General features: G+C 37.1%; 1 protein-coding gene across 1 annotated transcript in view; it reads left to right on the plus strand.

The window, feature by feature from the left end:
* Positions 1-16944, plus strand: part of UBR4 (ubiquitin protein ligase E3 component n-recognin 4) — a 162006-nt gene that overhangs the window by 40478 nt on the left and 104584 nt on the right. Inside the window, exons 24-27 of the mRNA XM_056795687.1 lie at positions 137-259; positions 347-576; positions 2413-2537; positions 16006-16103. Of these exons, the coding sequence (XP_056651665.1) occupies positions 137-259; positions 347-576; positions 2413-2537; positions 16006-16103 (576 nt within the window). The remainder of the gene's footprint in view (positions 1-136; positions 260-346; positions 577-2412; positions 2538-16005; positions 16104-16944) is intronic.

Below are 16944 nucleotides of genomic sequence, written 5' to 3' on the forward strand. Positions count from 1 at the left end.
GTACGGTAGTATCACACATGGTGTAGCATTGAAGATTGGCTGCTTTGACCTGAGGAAGAAGATGGCTTTAGGTCTGGCCTAGATCATGTGCTCAAGAGTGTCCTGAAATGAAATTATTTTCCTATTCCCTACACAGGATCACCTTGTCCAACAGGGCATGAAAGCTGACCGTGCTAGTCCCCTCCTTGAGCTGGCATCCAGCACATGCCGCTCTGTGAGATATGATGTGGAAATAGCAGAGGGGTACTTTGCTCAACAGGTAGGCTAGTCTTTATTTAGAATAGTGCTAATGTAGCCACTGGGGCCTGCTTAGCCCTCTTGACTAATGATGTCTGGTGTTTTTAAGATCTCATCATTCTGTGGCATCGACTGTACCACCATCTTGCAGTTACACGAGATTCCCAGCCTGCAATCCATCTATACCCTTGATGCAGCCATTTCCAAGGTCCAGGTCTCTCTGGATGAATATTTTTCCAAGTTGGCAGCTGAGACTGACCCTCATAAGTCATCGGAGATAACTAAGAACCTTTTGCCTGCTACACTACAACTTATTGATACCTACGCATCATTCACTAGGTGTAGTATATTGCTTAGAGAAATGGGGGAGTGAAGACATTTTTCCTAGGGAATCATAGGCTTTCCTAGAAAGGTACAGGTTCATTTTCTTTAACTTTATGGTTCTAATGCTGTGTATATACAGCTACTCACTCTTTACTGCCCTAACGACTCAGAGTTCATATTTCTTGGCTCCTTTTTCATCACTTTTGGGGATTTTTCTTTTCCTTTGATATAGTGTGTCCTTTTTGTTCCTACATGGGGAGTCTACATATATTTTTTTATTTTAGCAATATGTGAGGAATTCTGTGTAAATTTGAGAAGATTCCGTTTCTGGCTAGATGCTAGATATTTCTTTTAGCTTATTTACTCTGAGGATGAAATACAAAGAAAAAGAGGACCAATTTTTTCAAATGCCTTAAGTTCATTTACTAATTGTGAGAACCCCTTGCAGATTATAGTGACTAATTTTGGCAGCCATTTATTAAACACCTAGTATATATGTAAGGTAAATATAGGGGCTGGGGATTCAAAGGTAAAGATTGACTTCAGTCTTAGCCCTCAATGAACTTATTCTTATGTATTACAGGTATACAAGGCAGAATGGGAGGAATAAAGGCAATAAAGAAATCTAGACCAATAGTTCTCTCTTTTTTTTAAATATGAGGAACCCCCCCCCTTAAGAAAAGATTTATTTTTTTTAATGGGGAAAAATTTATATCTCTCTCCTACCTCTTCCCCCATTGAAAAACAAACCAAAAAAAATCTCATAACAGATGCACAAAATTAAGCAAAACAAGTTTTTACATTGGATAGGTCCAAAAAATTTATGATGATCCTTTTTTACCATTAAAAAAATTTGCATATACTCTCCACAGTTAGTCGTAGTAGTACTATTTGTGTCTCTTAATTGAGAATATACCTAATGACTAATTGCCAATGTTGGGTGCATATGTGGATCCCCTTTGGTCATATCTGTGCCTCTCTCAGTCTTAGAGGCATAGGTGGGGAAGCTGTGTCTAGAACAAGTGCCATTAGAAAGGAGGTAGGAAGGGGTCACTTTCTTCTGGGAAATTAGGGAGATTTTGATGGAGGAGGTATCACATGTGCTGATTTTTGAAGAGAAAGATTACCAAACAGCTTTGAAAAGAAAGCTTTTGAATATCTGAGAGATTATTTTGAAAGATTTATAATTTAGTTCTCTTTGAATGTAGATTTTCAATGCTAAAGGAATTATTAATAAAAATGACTACATATAGGCAGCTATAATAGGAATGTTTTAATTATTGAAACAAATGAAAATAATATTTAAAATTTTTGAAAGATCTTATGTTTAAGGAGTTCATGGGCTTTATGATGCTTACGTCAACATTGCTAATGACACATTGTACAAAAGACAGCCCATGGATTATTTCTTGTTCTCCACACTATTGGATCTTCTTCTTTATTAGAAGAATCATCGTCTACCTTCTATTAGTAGTGACTACAGAAGGCAGAGTAATATTGCTCTCTGACTTGATTTAATAACATTTCAGTAGCATCAAATTGCTGTCAGAATTGTGGAGCAAAAATCTTGTCAGACTATCCTGCTCCTATCTTATTCCTTATTCTTGTGCTTTTGAGATGTAGAAATAGGTCCTTAGAGATTTAGTGACTTTCCCAAAATCTTAACAGATTTTCTTGACTAAGTTGAAGATAGACTTCCAGGCTATTTATTTATTTATTCATTTATTCGTCTGTCTATCTATCTATCTATCTATCTATCTATCTATCTATCTATCTATCTATCTATCTATCTATCTATCTATCTATCTATCTATCTAATCTAGATCCCATTTCCCTACATTTGTCCCACAGGTCTTATTTGTTGCGAAGCCTCTCTGAGGAGGGATCCTCTGAGAATAAACCTTCTGAAGAAAAACTTGGAGGCTATGCTGCTGTCTTGGCAATAGGCTCAAGCCGTTGCAAGTCCAATACCTTGGGTAAGGAACAGCTGACTGTTGGGTGATTGGGTTGTTGAAGAGAAGACTCAGAGTAGAGGAGCCTTCCCATTCTTGGTGTGAACAGTTTTTTCTGCTGTTACCTTCTCTGTAGATTTGGATGTTAGCCTCCTGACCGTTGTCTTTGCTTTCTATTTCTCCTCATCTGATTCAGCCTTCATATTGTCTGCAAGCATGAATTTCATAATGTACAATTTTGATTATATGAAGTTCTGCTCAGATACTGCCAGTGACACTCCATAGAAAATAAAATAGGAACTCAATGTCTGTTATGAATGCATGACATATTTAGAGTTCTCTCAGCCTACTCTTTCATTCTTTATTTCATGCTACTCCCCTTTATTTGTTTTGTATTCCAACCTAATTATTTCTATTTTTAAAAATGTTATTTAATTAGTCAATTAAGAACATTATTCCTTGGTTACAAGAATCATATTTTTTCCCTCCCTTTCCCCACCCCCTCCCATAGCCAAGGAGCAATTCCACTGGGTTTTACATGTGTCCTTGAAAAGAACCTATTTCCATGTTGTTGATGTTTGCACTAGGATGACCATTTAAGAGTCTTACATCCCCAATCATAGCCTCCTCAAGCCATGTAATCAAGCAGTTGTTTTTCTTCGGTGCTTCTACTCCCACCGTTTTCCCTCTGAATGTGGATACTGTTATTTCTCATAAGTCCTTCAGGATTGTCCTGGATCATTGAATTGCCATTAGTGGAGAAGTCCATTACATTTGATTGTGCCACAGTGTATCAGTCTCTATGTACAATGTTCTCCTGGTTCTGCTCCTTTCACTCTGCATCAATTCCTGGAAGTTGTTCCACTTCACATGGAATTCCTCCAGTTCATTGTTCCTTTGAGCACAATAGTATTCCATCACCAACATATACCACAATTTGTTCAGCTATTCCCCAATTGGAGGGCATCCCCTCATTTTCCATATTTTTGCCATCACAAAGAGTACAACTTATGAATATTCTTGTACAAGTCTTTTTTCTTATCTCTTTTGGGTATAAACCCAGCAGTGCTATGGCTGGATCAAAGGGCAGGCAGTCTTTTAGCGCCCTTTGGGCATAGTTCCAAATTGCCTTCCAGAATGGTTGGATCAATTTATAACTCCACCAGCAATGCATTTATATCCCACCTTTGCCACATCCCCTCTAACATTTATCCCCATTGCAGATTACTGATGGTTTTAGATTTATACAGTTTATTATTTTTAGGACAGGCCCTTCTATTCCTATACTTTCTAGTGTTTTCAAGAGGAATGAGTGTATTTTGGCATCTATTGAGATAATCATGTGCTTTTTGTTGATTTGCTTGTTGATATGGTCAATTATGTGGCTGGTTTTCATAATATTGAACCATCCTTGCATTCCTGGTATAAATAGTATTCTATTTAAGAATTTTGCATCTATGTTCATTAAGGAAATTGGTCTGTAGTTTTCTTTCTCTGTTTTTGAACTGCCTGGCTTTGGAATTAGTACCATATTTGTGTCATAAAAAGAATTTGGTAGAACTCCTTTGCTTATTCTGTCAAATAGTTTGTATGGTATTAGGTTAGTTGTTCTTTGAATGTTTGATAGAATTCATTTGTGAATCCATCAGGCCCTGGGGGTTTTTTCTTAGGGAGTTCTTTGATGCATCATTCAGTTTCTTTCTGATACAGGATTATTTAAGAATTCTATTTCTTCTTCTGTTAATTTAGTCAATTTATATTCTTGTAAGTATTCATATCACCTAGATTGCCATATTTGTTGCCATATAATTGGGCAAAATAGTTTTTAATGATTGCCTTAATTTCTTCTTCATTAGAGGTGAGGTTTTCCTTTTTATCTATGATACTGTTAATTTGGTTTTCGTCTTTCCTTTTTTATTATATTGACTAGTACTTTGTCTATTTTGTTTGTTTTTTTCAAAATACCACCTTCTACTCTTATTTATTATTTCAATAATTCTTTCATTTTCAATTTTATTAATTTCTCCCTTAATTTTTAGGATCTCTAATTTAGTTTTCATCTGAGGGTTTTTAATTTGTTCACTTTCAAGTTTTTTGATTCACATGTCCAATTCATTGACCTCTGCCCTCCCTAATTTATTAATATATGAACTCAAGGATATAAATTTCCCCCTGAGTATTGCTTTGGCTACATCCCATAGATTTTGAAAAGATGTCTCATCATTGTCAATTTCTTCAATGAAATTATTAATTGCTTCTATGATTTGTTCTTTAATCGATTTTGTAGAATCATATTATTTAATTTCCCATTAGTTTTTGAATTGGCTCTCCATGTACCTTTATTGATTATTATTTTTATTGCATTATGATCTGAAAAGGTTGCATTTATTATTTCTGCTTTTCTGCATTTGTTTGCCATGCTTTTATGCCCTAGTACATGGTCAGTCTTTGTGAATGTACCATGTGCTTGTTATAGTTAAAAGAATGGTTGCCTTAAACTGTTGCCGCAGAAATATGTTTTCAAGACAGTGTCTTGAGTTAAATCAAAAATGAAGTGGTCGCCATGGGAAAATTCCCAAATATTAAATATACCCAAGTCAGCTGGGTTTTATAGAGATTTTAATGAATACAAATTAAGGAATTAATGAAAGGGAGAGATAGAGTAAGAGGAAATAATGAGAAAAGGGCTAGGCTAGCCTAAGCTTAAGCCTTAAGAGAGAGATCAGTCAGTCTTTAATCCACTCACCATAAGATTTGTACCAAGCAAGATTCTAGTGTTCAGAGACTCAGCTCAACTAAGTTCAGCCACTGAGCCCTTCAATTCAGCTTTGGCAAGCATTGTTTTTTTACTTCAGAGGCCTTCTGGCCTCCTTTTAAAGAGAATTTTCTCCTATGTCACCTCCCCTAAATTTTCACATCTACCAATCACAGTAGACATTTTCACAGGATTAACCATTCTTAATTCACACCTGAGTGGACTAAACTTTTGAGTAATTCACACCTGAGTAGACTAAACTTCACACCTCTTTTGTTAAGCTTGTCCCTTGCAAGTTTGCAAGTTGCCTGACCTTTTAGTGATTAATTTTACCTTCATAGGTACTTAGCACCTTTTTGTATTAGATCTAAAAATAGACTTAGCTTAAGGGCTTTTGCCTCACTATAAGTATGAGTTAAGTACTTTTCATTGTTCAGTATGGAGTTTACAACTTTATCTTCTCCTAAAGTATGCTTAAGTATGAGTGGAGTAATATTAGAGTTCTCACATTCCTGATCAAGTACCTGCATTGTTTAAAATGGAGAATGGTCTTAACCAAATATTCTAAGGTAGAGTCTGAGAATTTTTAACATTCACAAGTCTGAGAAATTTTTAGATTCACAATTCCCCCTGATGATCATTGGGAGACTAGGCTCCCCATTGATCACTTAACATAATCATCTTGTAGTTCTAAATGCACTTCTAACTATACATGCATACAATATTCAATTTTTTAAGAGGAAATTAGAGTAGTGAGGGAGGAAATAGAAAAGAAAGTAAGCAAAACCAATGTTTTGCTAGGTGCATTGACAGCCAAATTAGGGGCGGTCCCTTTTGGCATAAAAGTGTACATTTACAATAAATGTTCAATCAAACTTCAGTTCAATCAACCATATCCAAAGTTCATTCTTGATCTTCTTGATACTGGTAGTGTATGATAATGGTAATTTAGGTTTTCTGGTATCTTTCTGCAACAGTTCATTCTTTGGATTTAGAAATTAATTAGCAAGCTTCTTCCTTGAAGATATTTTCTCAAACAAAAATCAAAATCTTGGATTTTTATAAAATACAATCTCAAAAAAAAGATAAAAAATCTTGGATTTTAAATTAAAATACAATCCCCCCCGAAGTAGGTGTTAAAAAATATCCAGTTCAGCTCAGGATGCAATGTTGAGTCATGGGGGTGTATGAGTCAATTATCAAAAGAAGAGAAAAACAATCAAAAACGTGAGGGAAAAAAAAATCAAAATAGGCCCTTGTATAGGTCCAATTTAAAGTAATTTCTATCCCACAAGTCTGTAAGACAGAATGCAGCAATATTTCATTTACCCATTTACAGCCAAGACTACAGGAAGTTGCCATAGTATAAGAAGGAAAAAAAATTAGAATTCTATTTTCATAGGGAAGCTTCATTCCCTCATCTGACTTTTTTGTCATTCTCAGGGATATAGGGAGACATCATGATAGTCAAATTTTGTACTTGTATGAGTACTTCACAAAGAGTGTAGATACAAGGAAGTCCTACGACTTAACATATGTCAAGCATTGCAACCTCGAGTCTCACACTAATTTCAACTCCTTTCATATTGGTGTAGAAGTTCATCAATATCACATGAATTGGTTTCATTTTGACCTGTGTGCTCTTTTTGGCACTTTTCAGGTTAAGTCCATGCTCCTCATTTTTTATCCCATTTCCTGGAATCATACATAAACATTAATCACAGTCCCATAAAATTTTATCAATAAATGGCAGGTTCCCATAGTTTAAAGCTTTGGGGTATGCATTGACATTGTAGTAAGAATATATATATTAAACTTTTAGTACTGCAAAAAAATATATTATTTATGTGTACCTTTAGTACAAGAAATGAGAAAAAAATCAAATATTCTAATCAAAATAAAAGAAAAGCAATAATAAAAATAAGGAAAAAATCAGTAATGCAATGTGTTCTCAAAAAACAGTATCAACTTCTTAATGGATTATTATCTCCAATGCATATGATAGTGTACATTCAATCAGTCTCAACAGAAGATGCTTTCTTCACATGTGAGCAATGAATCCAAGAGTCCTTTTCTCCAACCTTTATAGATGTTGGAGTAGTTAACAATATTTGGAATGATCCTTCCCTGGAAGGTTGAATTGCTCCAGTACGATTGAAATTCTTAATATATACTTTGTCTCCTGGGTTCAGGTCATGAAGAGAAAAGTCTAGTGGTCCGGCTTGTACTGCAGCTCCGTATTCATGAAGTTCACGCAGTTTGTGCTGTAACTCCTGTATATAGGAAGCAATAGTAGTATCTCCCTCAATAGTGATGTATATGCAGGGGGAAAAGGTTTAGCCTGTATAGGTGGATGTCCAAAAGTCTCCTCTAGGCCTGCTTCTAAGATAAAATAGGGCCAGAGGGAGAATTTCAGGCCACTTCAAATGAGTCTCAGTGCATAATTTTCCAATCATAGTTTTAAGTTCTTTTTTCATCCTCCCAACTTGGCCTGAGCTCTGGGGATGATATGGAACATGAAATTTGGGAGTTATCCCCAAGCAAGAATATATCTGATTTAGGACAGAATCAGTAAAATGACTTCCTCTATCTGAATCAATACATGCTGGCAGTCCAAAGCGAGGAATAATTTCCTTTAAAAGTATCTTAGCAACAAAATCCTCTGTGGCTCGGGTCACAGAAAATGCTTCTGGCCATCTGGTTAGTTGATCTACAATGACTAGACAAAATTTATAACGTCCAGCCTTTGGCATTGTTAAGAAATCTATCTATAGATGTTCAAAAGGTGTGTGAGCCAGAGGACGCCCACCAAAGGATTCTCCACGAAATGCATGTTGGTTATATGCTTGACACGTAGAGCAGGCTGAACACACTTCAGAGGCTATAGTAGTTATACTAGGGGCTATCCATACTCTCTTGACAGAGTCCACGATGCTCTGGATGCCAAAGTGACCATTTTTATGAATAGATTGGAAAATTTGGTGATAGAAACTTCTAGGGGAGCAGGGGTTTTCCTTCAGATGACACCCATACTCCATTAATCTGTTTTGCTTTGAATTTTTGTTTCCATTTTTCCACTTCCTTTTTATTATAGGAAAGTGATAAATTTAAATCATCAGTTGTAAAATTAATTCATGTCCTTCTATGGCTGCCAGCTTTGCAGCGGCATCTGTTTGGTCATTTCCTCTAGAGACAGGGTCAGTTCCACCTGGGGCAGAGCAATGAACTACAGCTAGGGCTTTAGGCAGCTGTAGAGCAGAAAGAACTTCATTAATAATTTCTTCATTAGCTATAGATTTTCCAGCTGAGGTTAAAAATCGTCTTTGGAGCCATAACATTCCGACTGAGTGACAAATGCCAAAAGCATATCTAGAATCTGTATAAATTGCTGCCTTTTTATCCTTGGCAATTATACAAGCGTGCTTCAGAGCTATGAGTTCTGCTCCTTGAGCACTAATGTTAGAGGGTAGTGACGTTGACCATTGTGATGATTTATATAGTGGGAGTTATAAACTGTGCTAGATAAAAGAGTATTTGGCTTAAATTGACTGCAGAAAATATGGTTTCAAGACAGTGTCTTGTTTTAAGTCGAATAATATAAAGTGGCCGTCAGGGAAAAATTCCCAAATATGAAATATACCCAAGTCAACTGGGTTTTATAGAGATTTTAATTAATAAAAATGAGGAATTAAAGAAAGTGAGAGAGAGAGAAAAAGGGAATAATGAGAAAAAAGGCTAGGCCAGCTTAGGCTAGCCTTAAGAGAGAGAGATCAGTCAGTCTTCAATCCACTCACCACAAGATTTGTCCCAAGCCAGATTCTAGTGTTCAGAGAGACACCAGGCAGCTTTGGCCAGCTCCATCTCCAGAGAGAGAGAGAGATTCTTCTGACAGTCCCCGAGAGAGTCCTGAGAGAGAGTGTCCTCTGAGGGAGTTCCAGCGAGACTCCCTTGCTCTCAGCTTCTGATCTCCTTTTAAAGGGAATTTTCTCCTATGTCACCTCCCCTAAGTTCTCACATCTACCAATCACAGTAGACGTTTTCCAAAGGACAGACCATTCTTACTTCACACCTAAGTAGGCTAAGCTTTTAAGTAATTCAGACCTGAGTAAGTTCTCACCTCTTTGCCTTTTGCAAGTTCACAAGTTGCCTGACCTTTATAGGTACTTAGCACCCTTTTGTATTAGATCTAAAAATAGGCACAGCTTAAGAACTTTTGCCTTACTATAAGTATGGGTTTAAGTATTTTTCATTGTTCAGCAAGGAGTTTCTTCCCCTAAAGCATGCTTAAGTAGGGTTGGAGTAGAGGTCTCAAATTCCTGATCTAAGTCCCTTCATTGTTTAAATGGGGAATGGTCTTAACCAAACCTTATGAAGTAGGGTCTGAGAATTTTTTAAGGTTCACACCATTCAGTGGCAAATTCTGAGACTATGGCAGTTTCAGTGTAGCGTATGCCATCCCTCATAAAAGAGGATCCATCAGTAAATGAAATCAGATCTGGATTGTCTAAGGGAGTGTCCAAGAGATTATCTCGAGGCTTTTCTGCCATGGACATTAGTGTTTCATAATTGTGTAATGGTTCTCCTGAAGTAGGTAAATCTGGAAGCAAGATGGCAGATTTAAGGGTTGTACAGCGTTTCAAGGTAATGTTTTCACTATTTAAAAAGGTTATTTTGTACTTTGTAATTCTCTGATCCGAGAATGCCTGTGTTCTATGCTTTAGCAACAATGCTTCTACCGCATGTGGGCACATAATTATTAATGGGCATCCCAATTCTAGATCGACAGTTTTTGTCACTAGTAAGGCTGTAGCAGCTATTCCTCTAAGACATGGAGGTGCTCCTGCTGCTACTGGGTCCAATTGGGCAGAATAATAAGTAATTGGGCACTGAGAAGGTCCCAAAGTCTGAGTTAAAACACCAGAAGCTCTTTGCTCATGCACATACAAAGTAAATGGCTTGTTGTAATCTGGTATGCCTAGAGCAGGGGCAGACATGATAGCCTTTTTTAGCTCTGATAGAGCTGACAAGTGTTCAGGCTCTAATTTGAGGGATTCAGGGACTGAATACTTAAAGGTGGGTAACACCCTTTGTGATTGTCTCTTAGGCACTGGAGCCACCAGGTCTGTATTAAAGAATTTACCCGATTTAAATTGTTATTCCATTGACTCACAAAGTGTAGTGGGAGTATCAGGAATACCCCTTAGAGTTAAAAAACTTCCCCCTAGAATGGTGTCTGTAGGACCCCTAGAGGTACAACATTCCTTTCTTTTGATGCCTGACTCCCCTTTAAATTTGCTAGGGAGGGATCTTCTATGCAAACTCAGAGCCACAATAACTTGCTCCCCAGATGGCTCCTTAATACTGGAAGTACCAGAGGAATCTTTAAATTTACTCCCTGTACTTCTCTCAGAGAGCCAGGAGGAATAAGAACCTCCCACTTTTGAAATACCTAAGGATATACCCGAGTCTCTTTTGGCCACATCTTCTTCCAATGTAGGCTTACTTAAATCTGCTGTTCCTGTGCAGATAAAAACTAAATCTAGCCCACCTCCTTCCTTTCCTCAGTATCCCCTCTCAAAGGAGGCAATTGAGGGTATTACCCCAGTTATTAACTCATTAATTAAACAAGGAATAATAATCCCTTGGAAATCTGAATACAACACGCCCATCCTGTCAGTTAAGAAACCAAAACGAGGGCCCCATGGCAAGTACCTCTATAGATTTGTACAGGATCTGAGGGCGGTGAATAATCACGTTATAAAGAGACACTCCGTAGTTTCCAACATAAATATTATTATTTCCTCTATTCCTAGCACAGCTACATATTTTACAGTAGTAGACTTGTGCTCAGCTTTCTTTACCATACCTATATATGAGAACTGCAGGCATATTTTTGCTTTTACCTGGAAGGGCTCACAATATACATGGTGTCATCTGCCACAGGGTTATGTGGAAAGTCCGAGTTTATTTGAGCACATTTTGAGCCAAGACACAGACAATATAATATTTAAAAATAGTAAATTAATCAAATATGTACATGATCTACTCTTGGCTTCAATAGATGCAGAAACATGTCAGGAAGATAGTAAACACCTTCTTTTGGAATTGCACAAAAGAGGATATAAAATCTTGAAGGATAAAGTTCACTGGTGTCTCCCTAAAGTAGAATATTGGGGATTCATCCATACTGCTGGTGCTCGCTATATTTCTCCAAAACGAATTGAGAATATTCAAAATTTAAGCTCTCCTACTACTAAGAAACAGTTGAGAGCAATTTTAGGAGCAACAGGCTTTTGCAGACAATGGATTCCTTGCTATGGGGAAATTAATAAACCCTTTATAGCAATAACAAAGGATTTGGTCCCTTCGTGGTCGCTACAAACTGCTGAAAAGGTGTATTGCTTTTTGTCCCTATTTATTTTTCTCCATATATCTATGAATTCTAATTTTTCTAAGATTTCATTCACATCTCTTACCTCTTATTTATTTATTTTTTTGATTTATCTAAATTTGATAGTTGTAAGTTCAGGTCTCCGACTAGTATAGTTTTACTATATTTCCTCCTTCAACTCCACTAGTTTCTCCTTTAGAAATGTGGATGCTATACCATTTGGTGTATACATGTTGATTACTGATATTTCCTCATTGTCTATACTGCCTCTTATCAGGATGTAGTTACCTTCCCTATCCCTTTTAATCAGGTCTATTTTTATTTTGGTTTTGTCAGATATCATGATCTTCTTTATCCACTGGTGGCCCAATAGATTTTTCTCCAATCTTTAATTCTGTCCTTGTGAGTGTCTGCACACCTCATGTGTGTTTCTTGTAGACAACATATAGTAGGATTTTTGTTTCTAATCCATTCTGCTCTTTGTTTTCGTTTTGTGGGTGAGTTCATTCCATTCACGTTCAAAATTATGATTGCCACTTGTGTATTCCCCAGCATTTTGATATCCTCTCCTACTTCTGTCCTTTCTTCTTTTGCTATATTCTTTTAAACCAGTGGTTTGCTTTTAATCATTCCCCCTAATTTCCATGCTTAATATGCTTCCCTTTCTTCCCCCTCCTTTTTTGTTTCCTTCTTGTTTTTTTTTTAGGGTCTGTTAAGTTCCCTCCTCCCTCTCTTTTCCTTCCTATTTCTGCTTCCCCCCACCCCCCAAGTTTTCTCTTCTCATGTTCCCTGTAGGGTGAGATAGAATTCAATACCCCAATGGATCTAGATGCTCTTTCCTTTCAGAATTGATTTCACGGAGAGTAAGGTTTAAGTATTGCCTATTAGTACTCTTCCTCTCCTTCTTATAATACTATTCTTCCCCTCCCCTTCCCATGTGCCTTTTTGTGTGATATAGATTATCCTATTTTTCTTATTTCTTCAGGTTTCTCTTGGTACCTTCTTTGATTCCACCCTCCCTTTTTCTTTTTTTGCATATCATCTTATACCACTTATCCCAATCTCTTCTTGTGAATGATTCTTCTAATTACTATAATAGTGAATATAATTTTTGAGAGTTACAAATAACATTTCCCCCATATATTAATATAAACAATTTGATCTTATTAAAGCCCCTAAAGAAGAAAGTTTGAATAAAAACTCTTTTTCCCCTATTCCCCCCCTCTCTTATTTATCTTTTCATGTTTCTCTTGATTTTTGTGTTTCGTATCAAATTTTCCCCTTAGTTCTGGTCTTTTCTTTACAAATACTTGGAAATCTTCTGTTTTGTTGAATGCCCATACTTTCCCCTGGAAGTATATAGTCAGTTTTGATGGGTAGGTGATCCTTGGTTGAGGACCCAATTCTCTTGCCTTTCTGAATATCATATTTCAAGCCTTGTAGTCCTTTAGTGTGGTAGCTGCCAGATCTTGTGTAATCCTGATTGGTGCTCCTTGATACCTGAATTGTTTCTTGGCTTCTTGTAAAATTTTCTCCTTAGCTTGGAAGCTCTTGAATTTGGGAATTATATTCCTGGGGGGTTGTCTTTTGAGGATTTAGTGCAGAGGGTGTTCTGTGAACTCTTTCAATGTCTATTTTGCCCCCTTGTTCAAGAACATCAGGACAGTTTTCTTGGATAATTTCTTGTAGTATAATGTCAAGATTTCTGTTTATTTCTGGGTTTTCAGGTAGACTATTGATTCTCAAATTGTCTCTTTGTGGTTGGTTTTCCTAATCCATCATTTTGTTAGTGAGATATTTTATGTTTTTTTTCTATTTTGTCAGTCTTTTGACTTTGCTTTATTAATTCTTGCTATTTTGCAAGATTGCCCAATTCTGGTCTTCAAGGCCTGCTTTTCTTATTTTCCTTTTTGGTTTGGTGTATTCTGCCTTTTGTGGCTTCCAGCTGTTTCTCCAATTGGGAGTTCTTGTCCTTTAAACTGTTATTTTCTTTTTGAACTATTTCCTTCTTTTCTTGCCAGAAGGCTTCCATCTTTTTGATAAGCTCCAATTTAAATTCTTCAAGAGTTTGTGGCCAATTTCCAATTTTTTGGAAGGTTTTGGTGCATTTATTTGTATTTCTTCTGTAGTTTGGATTTTTCCTCTGTAAAAATCATCCAGGGTCAATACCTTCTTTTTGGTCTTGGGAAGTTGTTCCTGGGCACTGTTTCCATCAATATGGTGGTTTTTCCTTCCCCTTCCAGTCAGAAAACTGAGTGAGGAGGACAGGCTCTGTGTATATGGAGCTAAGGAACATGGTTTTTGCTTGATGCCACCTTTCCAGTCTTTGTAGTTTCTACTGATTGTTGCCGTTCTCTGTGCTATCTCCCTGCAGGCACCCACAGTCTGTACTCTTCAGCCTGCTGGGGTTTCAGATTTAGCTGCTCTCAGGGGTAGGTCTTTGGTGGTCTTACTCAGTTGCCAGGACCTAGATGTGCCCCTCACTCACTCACTGATTCTAGCGTGCGCTGACTCTGACTCTGGCTCTGTAGATGGGGTCCAGGAGGGTAGATCAACTCCATTTTAGTGGAAGCTTTTTCATCCCCTTATAGTGTGGAAATGCCCAAATCCCACATACCTTCAATGCTGAGCCCTACTGTAGAGTTCCTTCATTCATATGAATTTGTTTTTTTGGCTTTTTGAGGTAGTCTATATTGGTAGGTGGTGATGAGAAAAAGCGTCCTGTGTCTAGACTGCCACCATGTTTACCTGGGAGTCCCAACCTAATTATTTCTTGGTCTTGTGTCCTGTGTCCCTATTTCCCTTTTCCTCTCCCCTCTTTCAAAGTCTAGGTCAGACTTTTTTTTTATTTCTCCATGATAGATGTGATCTTCTCCATCTCTTCCTATTGATACTTTTCTCGTTCTTTAACACTAAAAGGACCAGAAATCAATCAATTGATGTGCCTTCTACTCCAAATTAGATAATTCTTTCTCCATAATGCCTTTTTTGATTCCCTCAGAAGTACTTTTTCTCTAAACTCTCAGGTTATGCAATTATTTATCTTATTCTTTAAATTATAGTTATTAGAATCAATTTATAATAAACATGTATGTCTGCTATGTGCAAGACACTATGTTGTGGGGATACAGAGAAAGTCAAAAGACAGTCTTTGCTCTTAAGAAGCTCACAGTCTAATGACGTAGACGACATGCAAATAACTACATATACAGACAAGTTATATACAGTATAAACTGGAAATAGTCAAGTCATTAAAAATGAAGTTACTAGAATTGAGAGGAACTAGAAAAGGCTTCTTGTGGAAGGTGAGATTTTAGCTGGGACTTGAAGGAATTCAGAATATGGAGATAAGGGATTTCTCCAGCTGTCCCCCATGCATTCCAGAAATGGGGGACAGCTGGAGAAAATTCTCAGAGCTGGGAAATGGGGTGTCTTGTTTGAGGACTAGCAAGGAGGTTAGTGTCACTAGATTGAAGGTATAAGAAGTCTGTTAAGGTGTGTGGAAGGGCAAAGGTAGTTAGACTTTGAATACCAAACAGGAGATTTTACAGAGGTGACAGGGAGCCACTAGAATTTATTGAATAGTGCAAGCCCATGTCATTTAATGCCTGGATTATTGCAGTAGCTGTTGGTGGGTTTCTGGAAGCCTCAAGTCTCTCCCCACTGCAGTGCATTCTCCATTCAGCTGTTAAAGTCATCTTTCTAAATTGCCGTTATAACCATGTCACTCACATACCCATACTCAGTAAATTCTAGTGGCAACCTTGATTTTCTTATCTGTAAAATGAGACTCATAACAGCGCTTTCCCAGTTGTTGTAAGGACCAAGCGCTATATAAAAAAGCCAGCTATATTTTTATTGTTTTTTTTGTTGTTATCATCATCATTAATATCAGTATTGTCAGTATTTGGTCCACACCTGTTGTTTCATTGACACAGGAGATTCTCAGTAAAGAAACTCCCTTTGCCAAAGGAAAACAGCCCTTTCCCCCCAATTGACACAGATAATTTAGACTTGCCTGAGACACTTGAGAGATTCACACAGTCAGTTGTTGTTATTAGGGGTGGAAGTTGAACCTAGTTGAACCTGATTCTGAAGCTCAGTTCATATCCTTTATTCCAAAATTCCTTTTATTTATTTGACAGCTTGGTGGTAGAGGTATTAGTCAGATAGAAAGAGTGGAAAAGTGAAAAGTGGAAATCACTTTCTGTCCTGTTCCTAGGTGTCTCTTCTTTTTTTCCACATGTTATGATTATGTTATTGACAAGATTTTTCCTCTGCATGTTGGCAAGTGCCAAGTTTTATTTTCTCTTACTGTGGTTTTTGGTCCTTTTTATTGCCTGTAGGTTCTACACTTGTTCAGAACTTACCGTCATCTGTGCAGGCCCTATGCGAATCATGGAACAATATTCACACAAATGAATTTCCCAATATTGGATCTTGGGTAAGCAAATTTATGCTTCTTGGAATAACAGATATGTGAATGCTATGTGCTGTGTCTGTGCTCTTTTTCTTTGATCGGTGAATAGGTTCAAACAACATTCTTCCACACAGTAGATATATGTGATGTCAGAATCTATGCATTGTAATGCCCAGATGGTGAACCCTTCATTTTGAAAGCTCAGATGTAGCAGATAGAAAATGATTCAGGAATTAGTTTCACTCTTTATTACACTATGGGGTAATTTCTGACCTCATACTAAGTTTTTTTAATTCAGTCAGGATCAAAAAAAGAATGGTGAAATTTTATGCCCAGTGTTCAATTGATAAGAAATTAATAAGTTATCATGAGCATACATCTGTAAGATAGTCTGGTCTTTCATTGACCAAGAGTTTAGTTCTGAATTTGGTCACTTAACTCTCTGCTTTAATTTCTTCATGTGTAAATTGGACTAAGAGATTTCTTAGGTTCATTTTAGTTTTTATGTCCTATGATTCTATTGATTCTAAGGATAATTGTATTTATTATGATAATTGACACATTTCAAGATCCTATAGCTCTGTGTTTACGAAGGCATGGCATATGTGTCATGGCATGTCTGAAAGGGCTGCTCCATTCCCCCTCTCAACTGCACCTGAGGAAAATTTTCATATGCCATGCCCCTCTGCTCTAGCAGCCCAATGGGAGCACTTCCTCCATCCCATGTAGGATATTGAAGGGGGCTCATAGGCAGTGTAAAGCTGTAGTTTGGTCCCACAATCTTTAAAAGATTTGCCATCTCTGCTATAGTTCCTTCTTAATCATTTAAGTTCTTTGAGAAAAATTGATAACTCACCCATATTAT

Source organism: Monodelphis domestica, chromosome 4 (genome assembly GCF_027887165.1).
Source record: "Monodelphis domestica isolate mMonDom1 chromosome 4, mMonDom1.pri, whole genome shotgun sequence".
NCBI classification, from domain to species: domain Eukaryota; kingdom Metazoa; phylum Chordata; class Mammalia; order Didelphimorphia; family Didelphidae; genus Monodelphis; species Monodelphis domestica.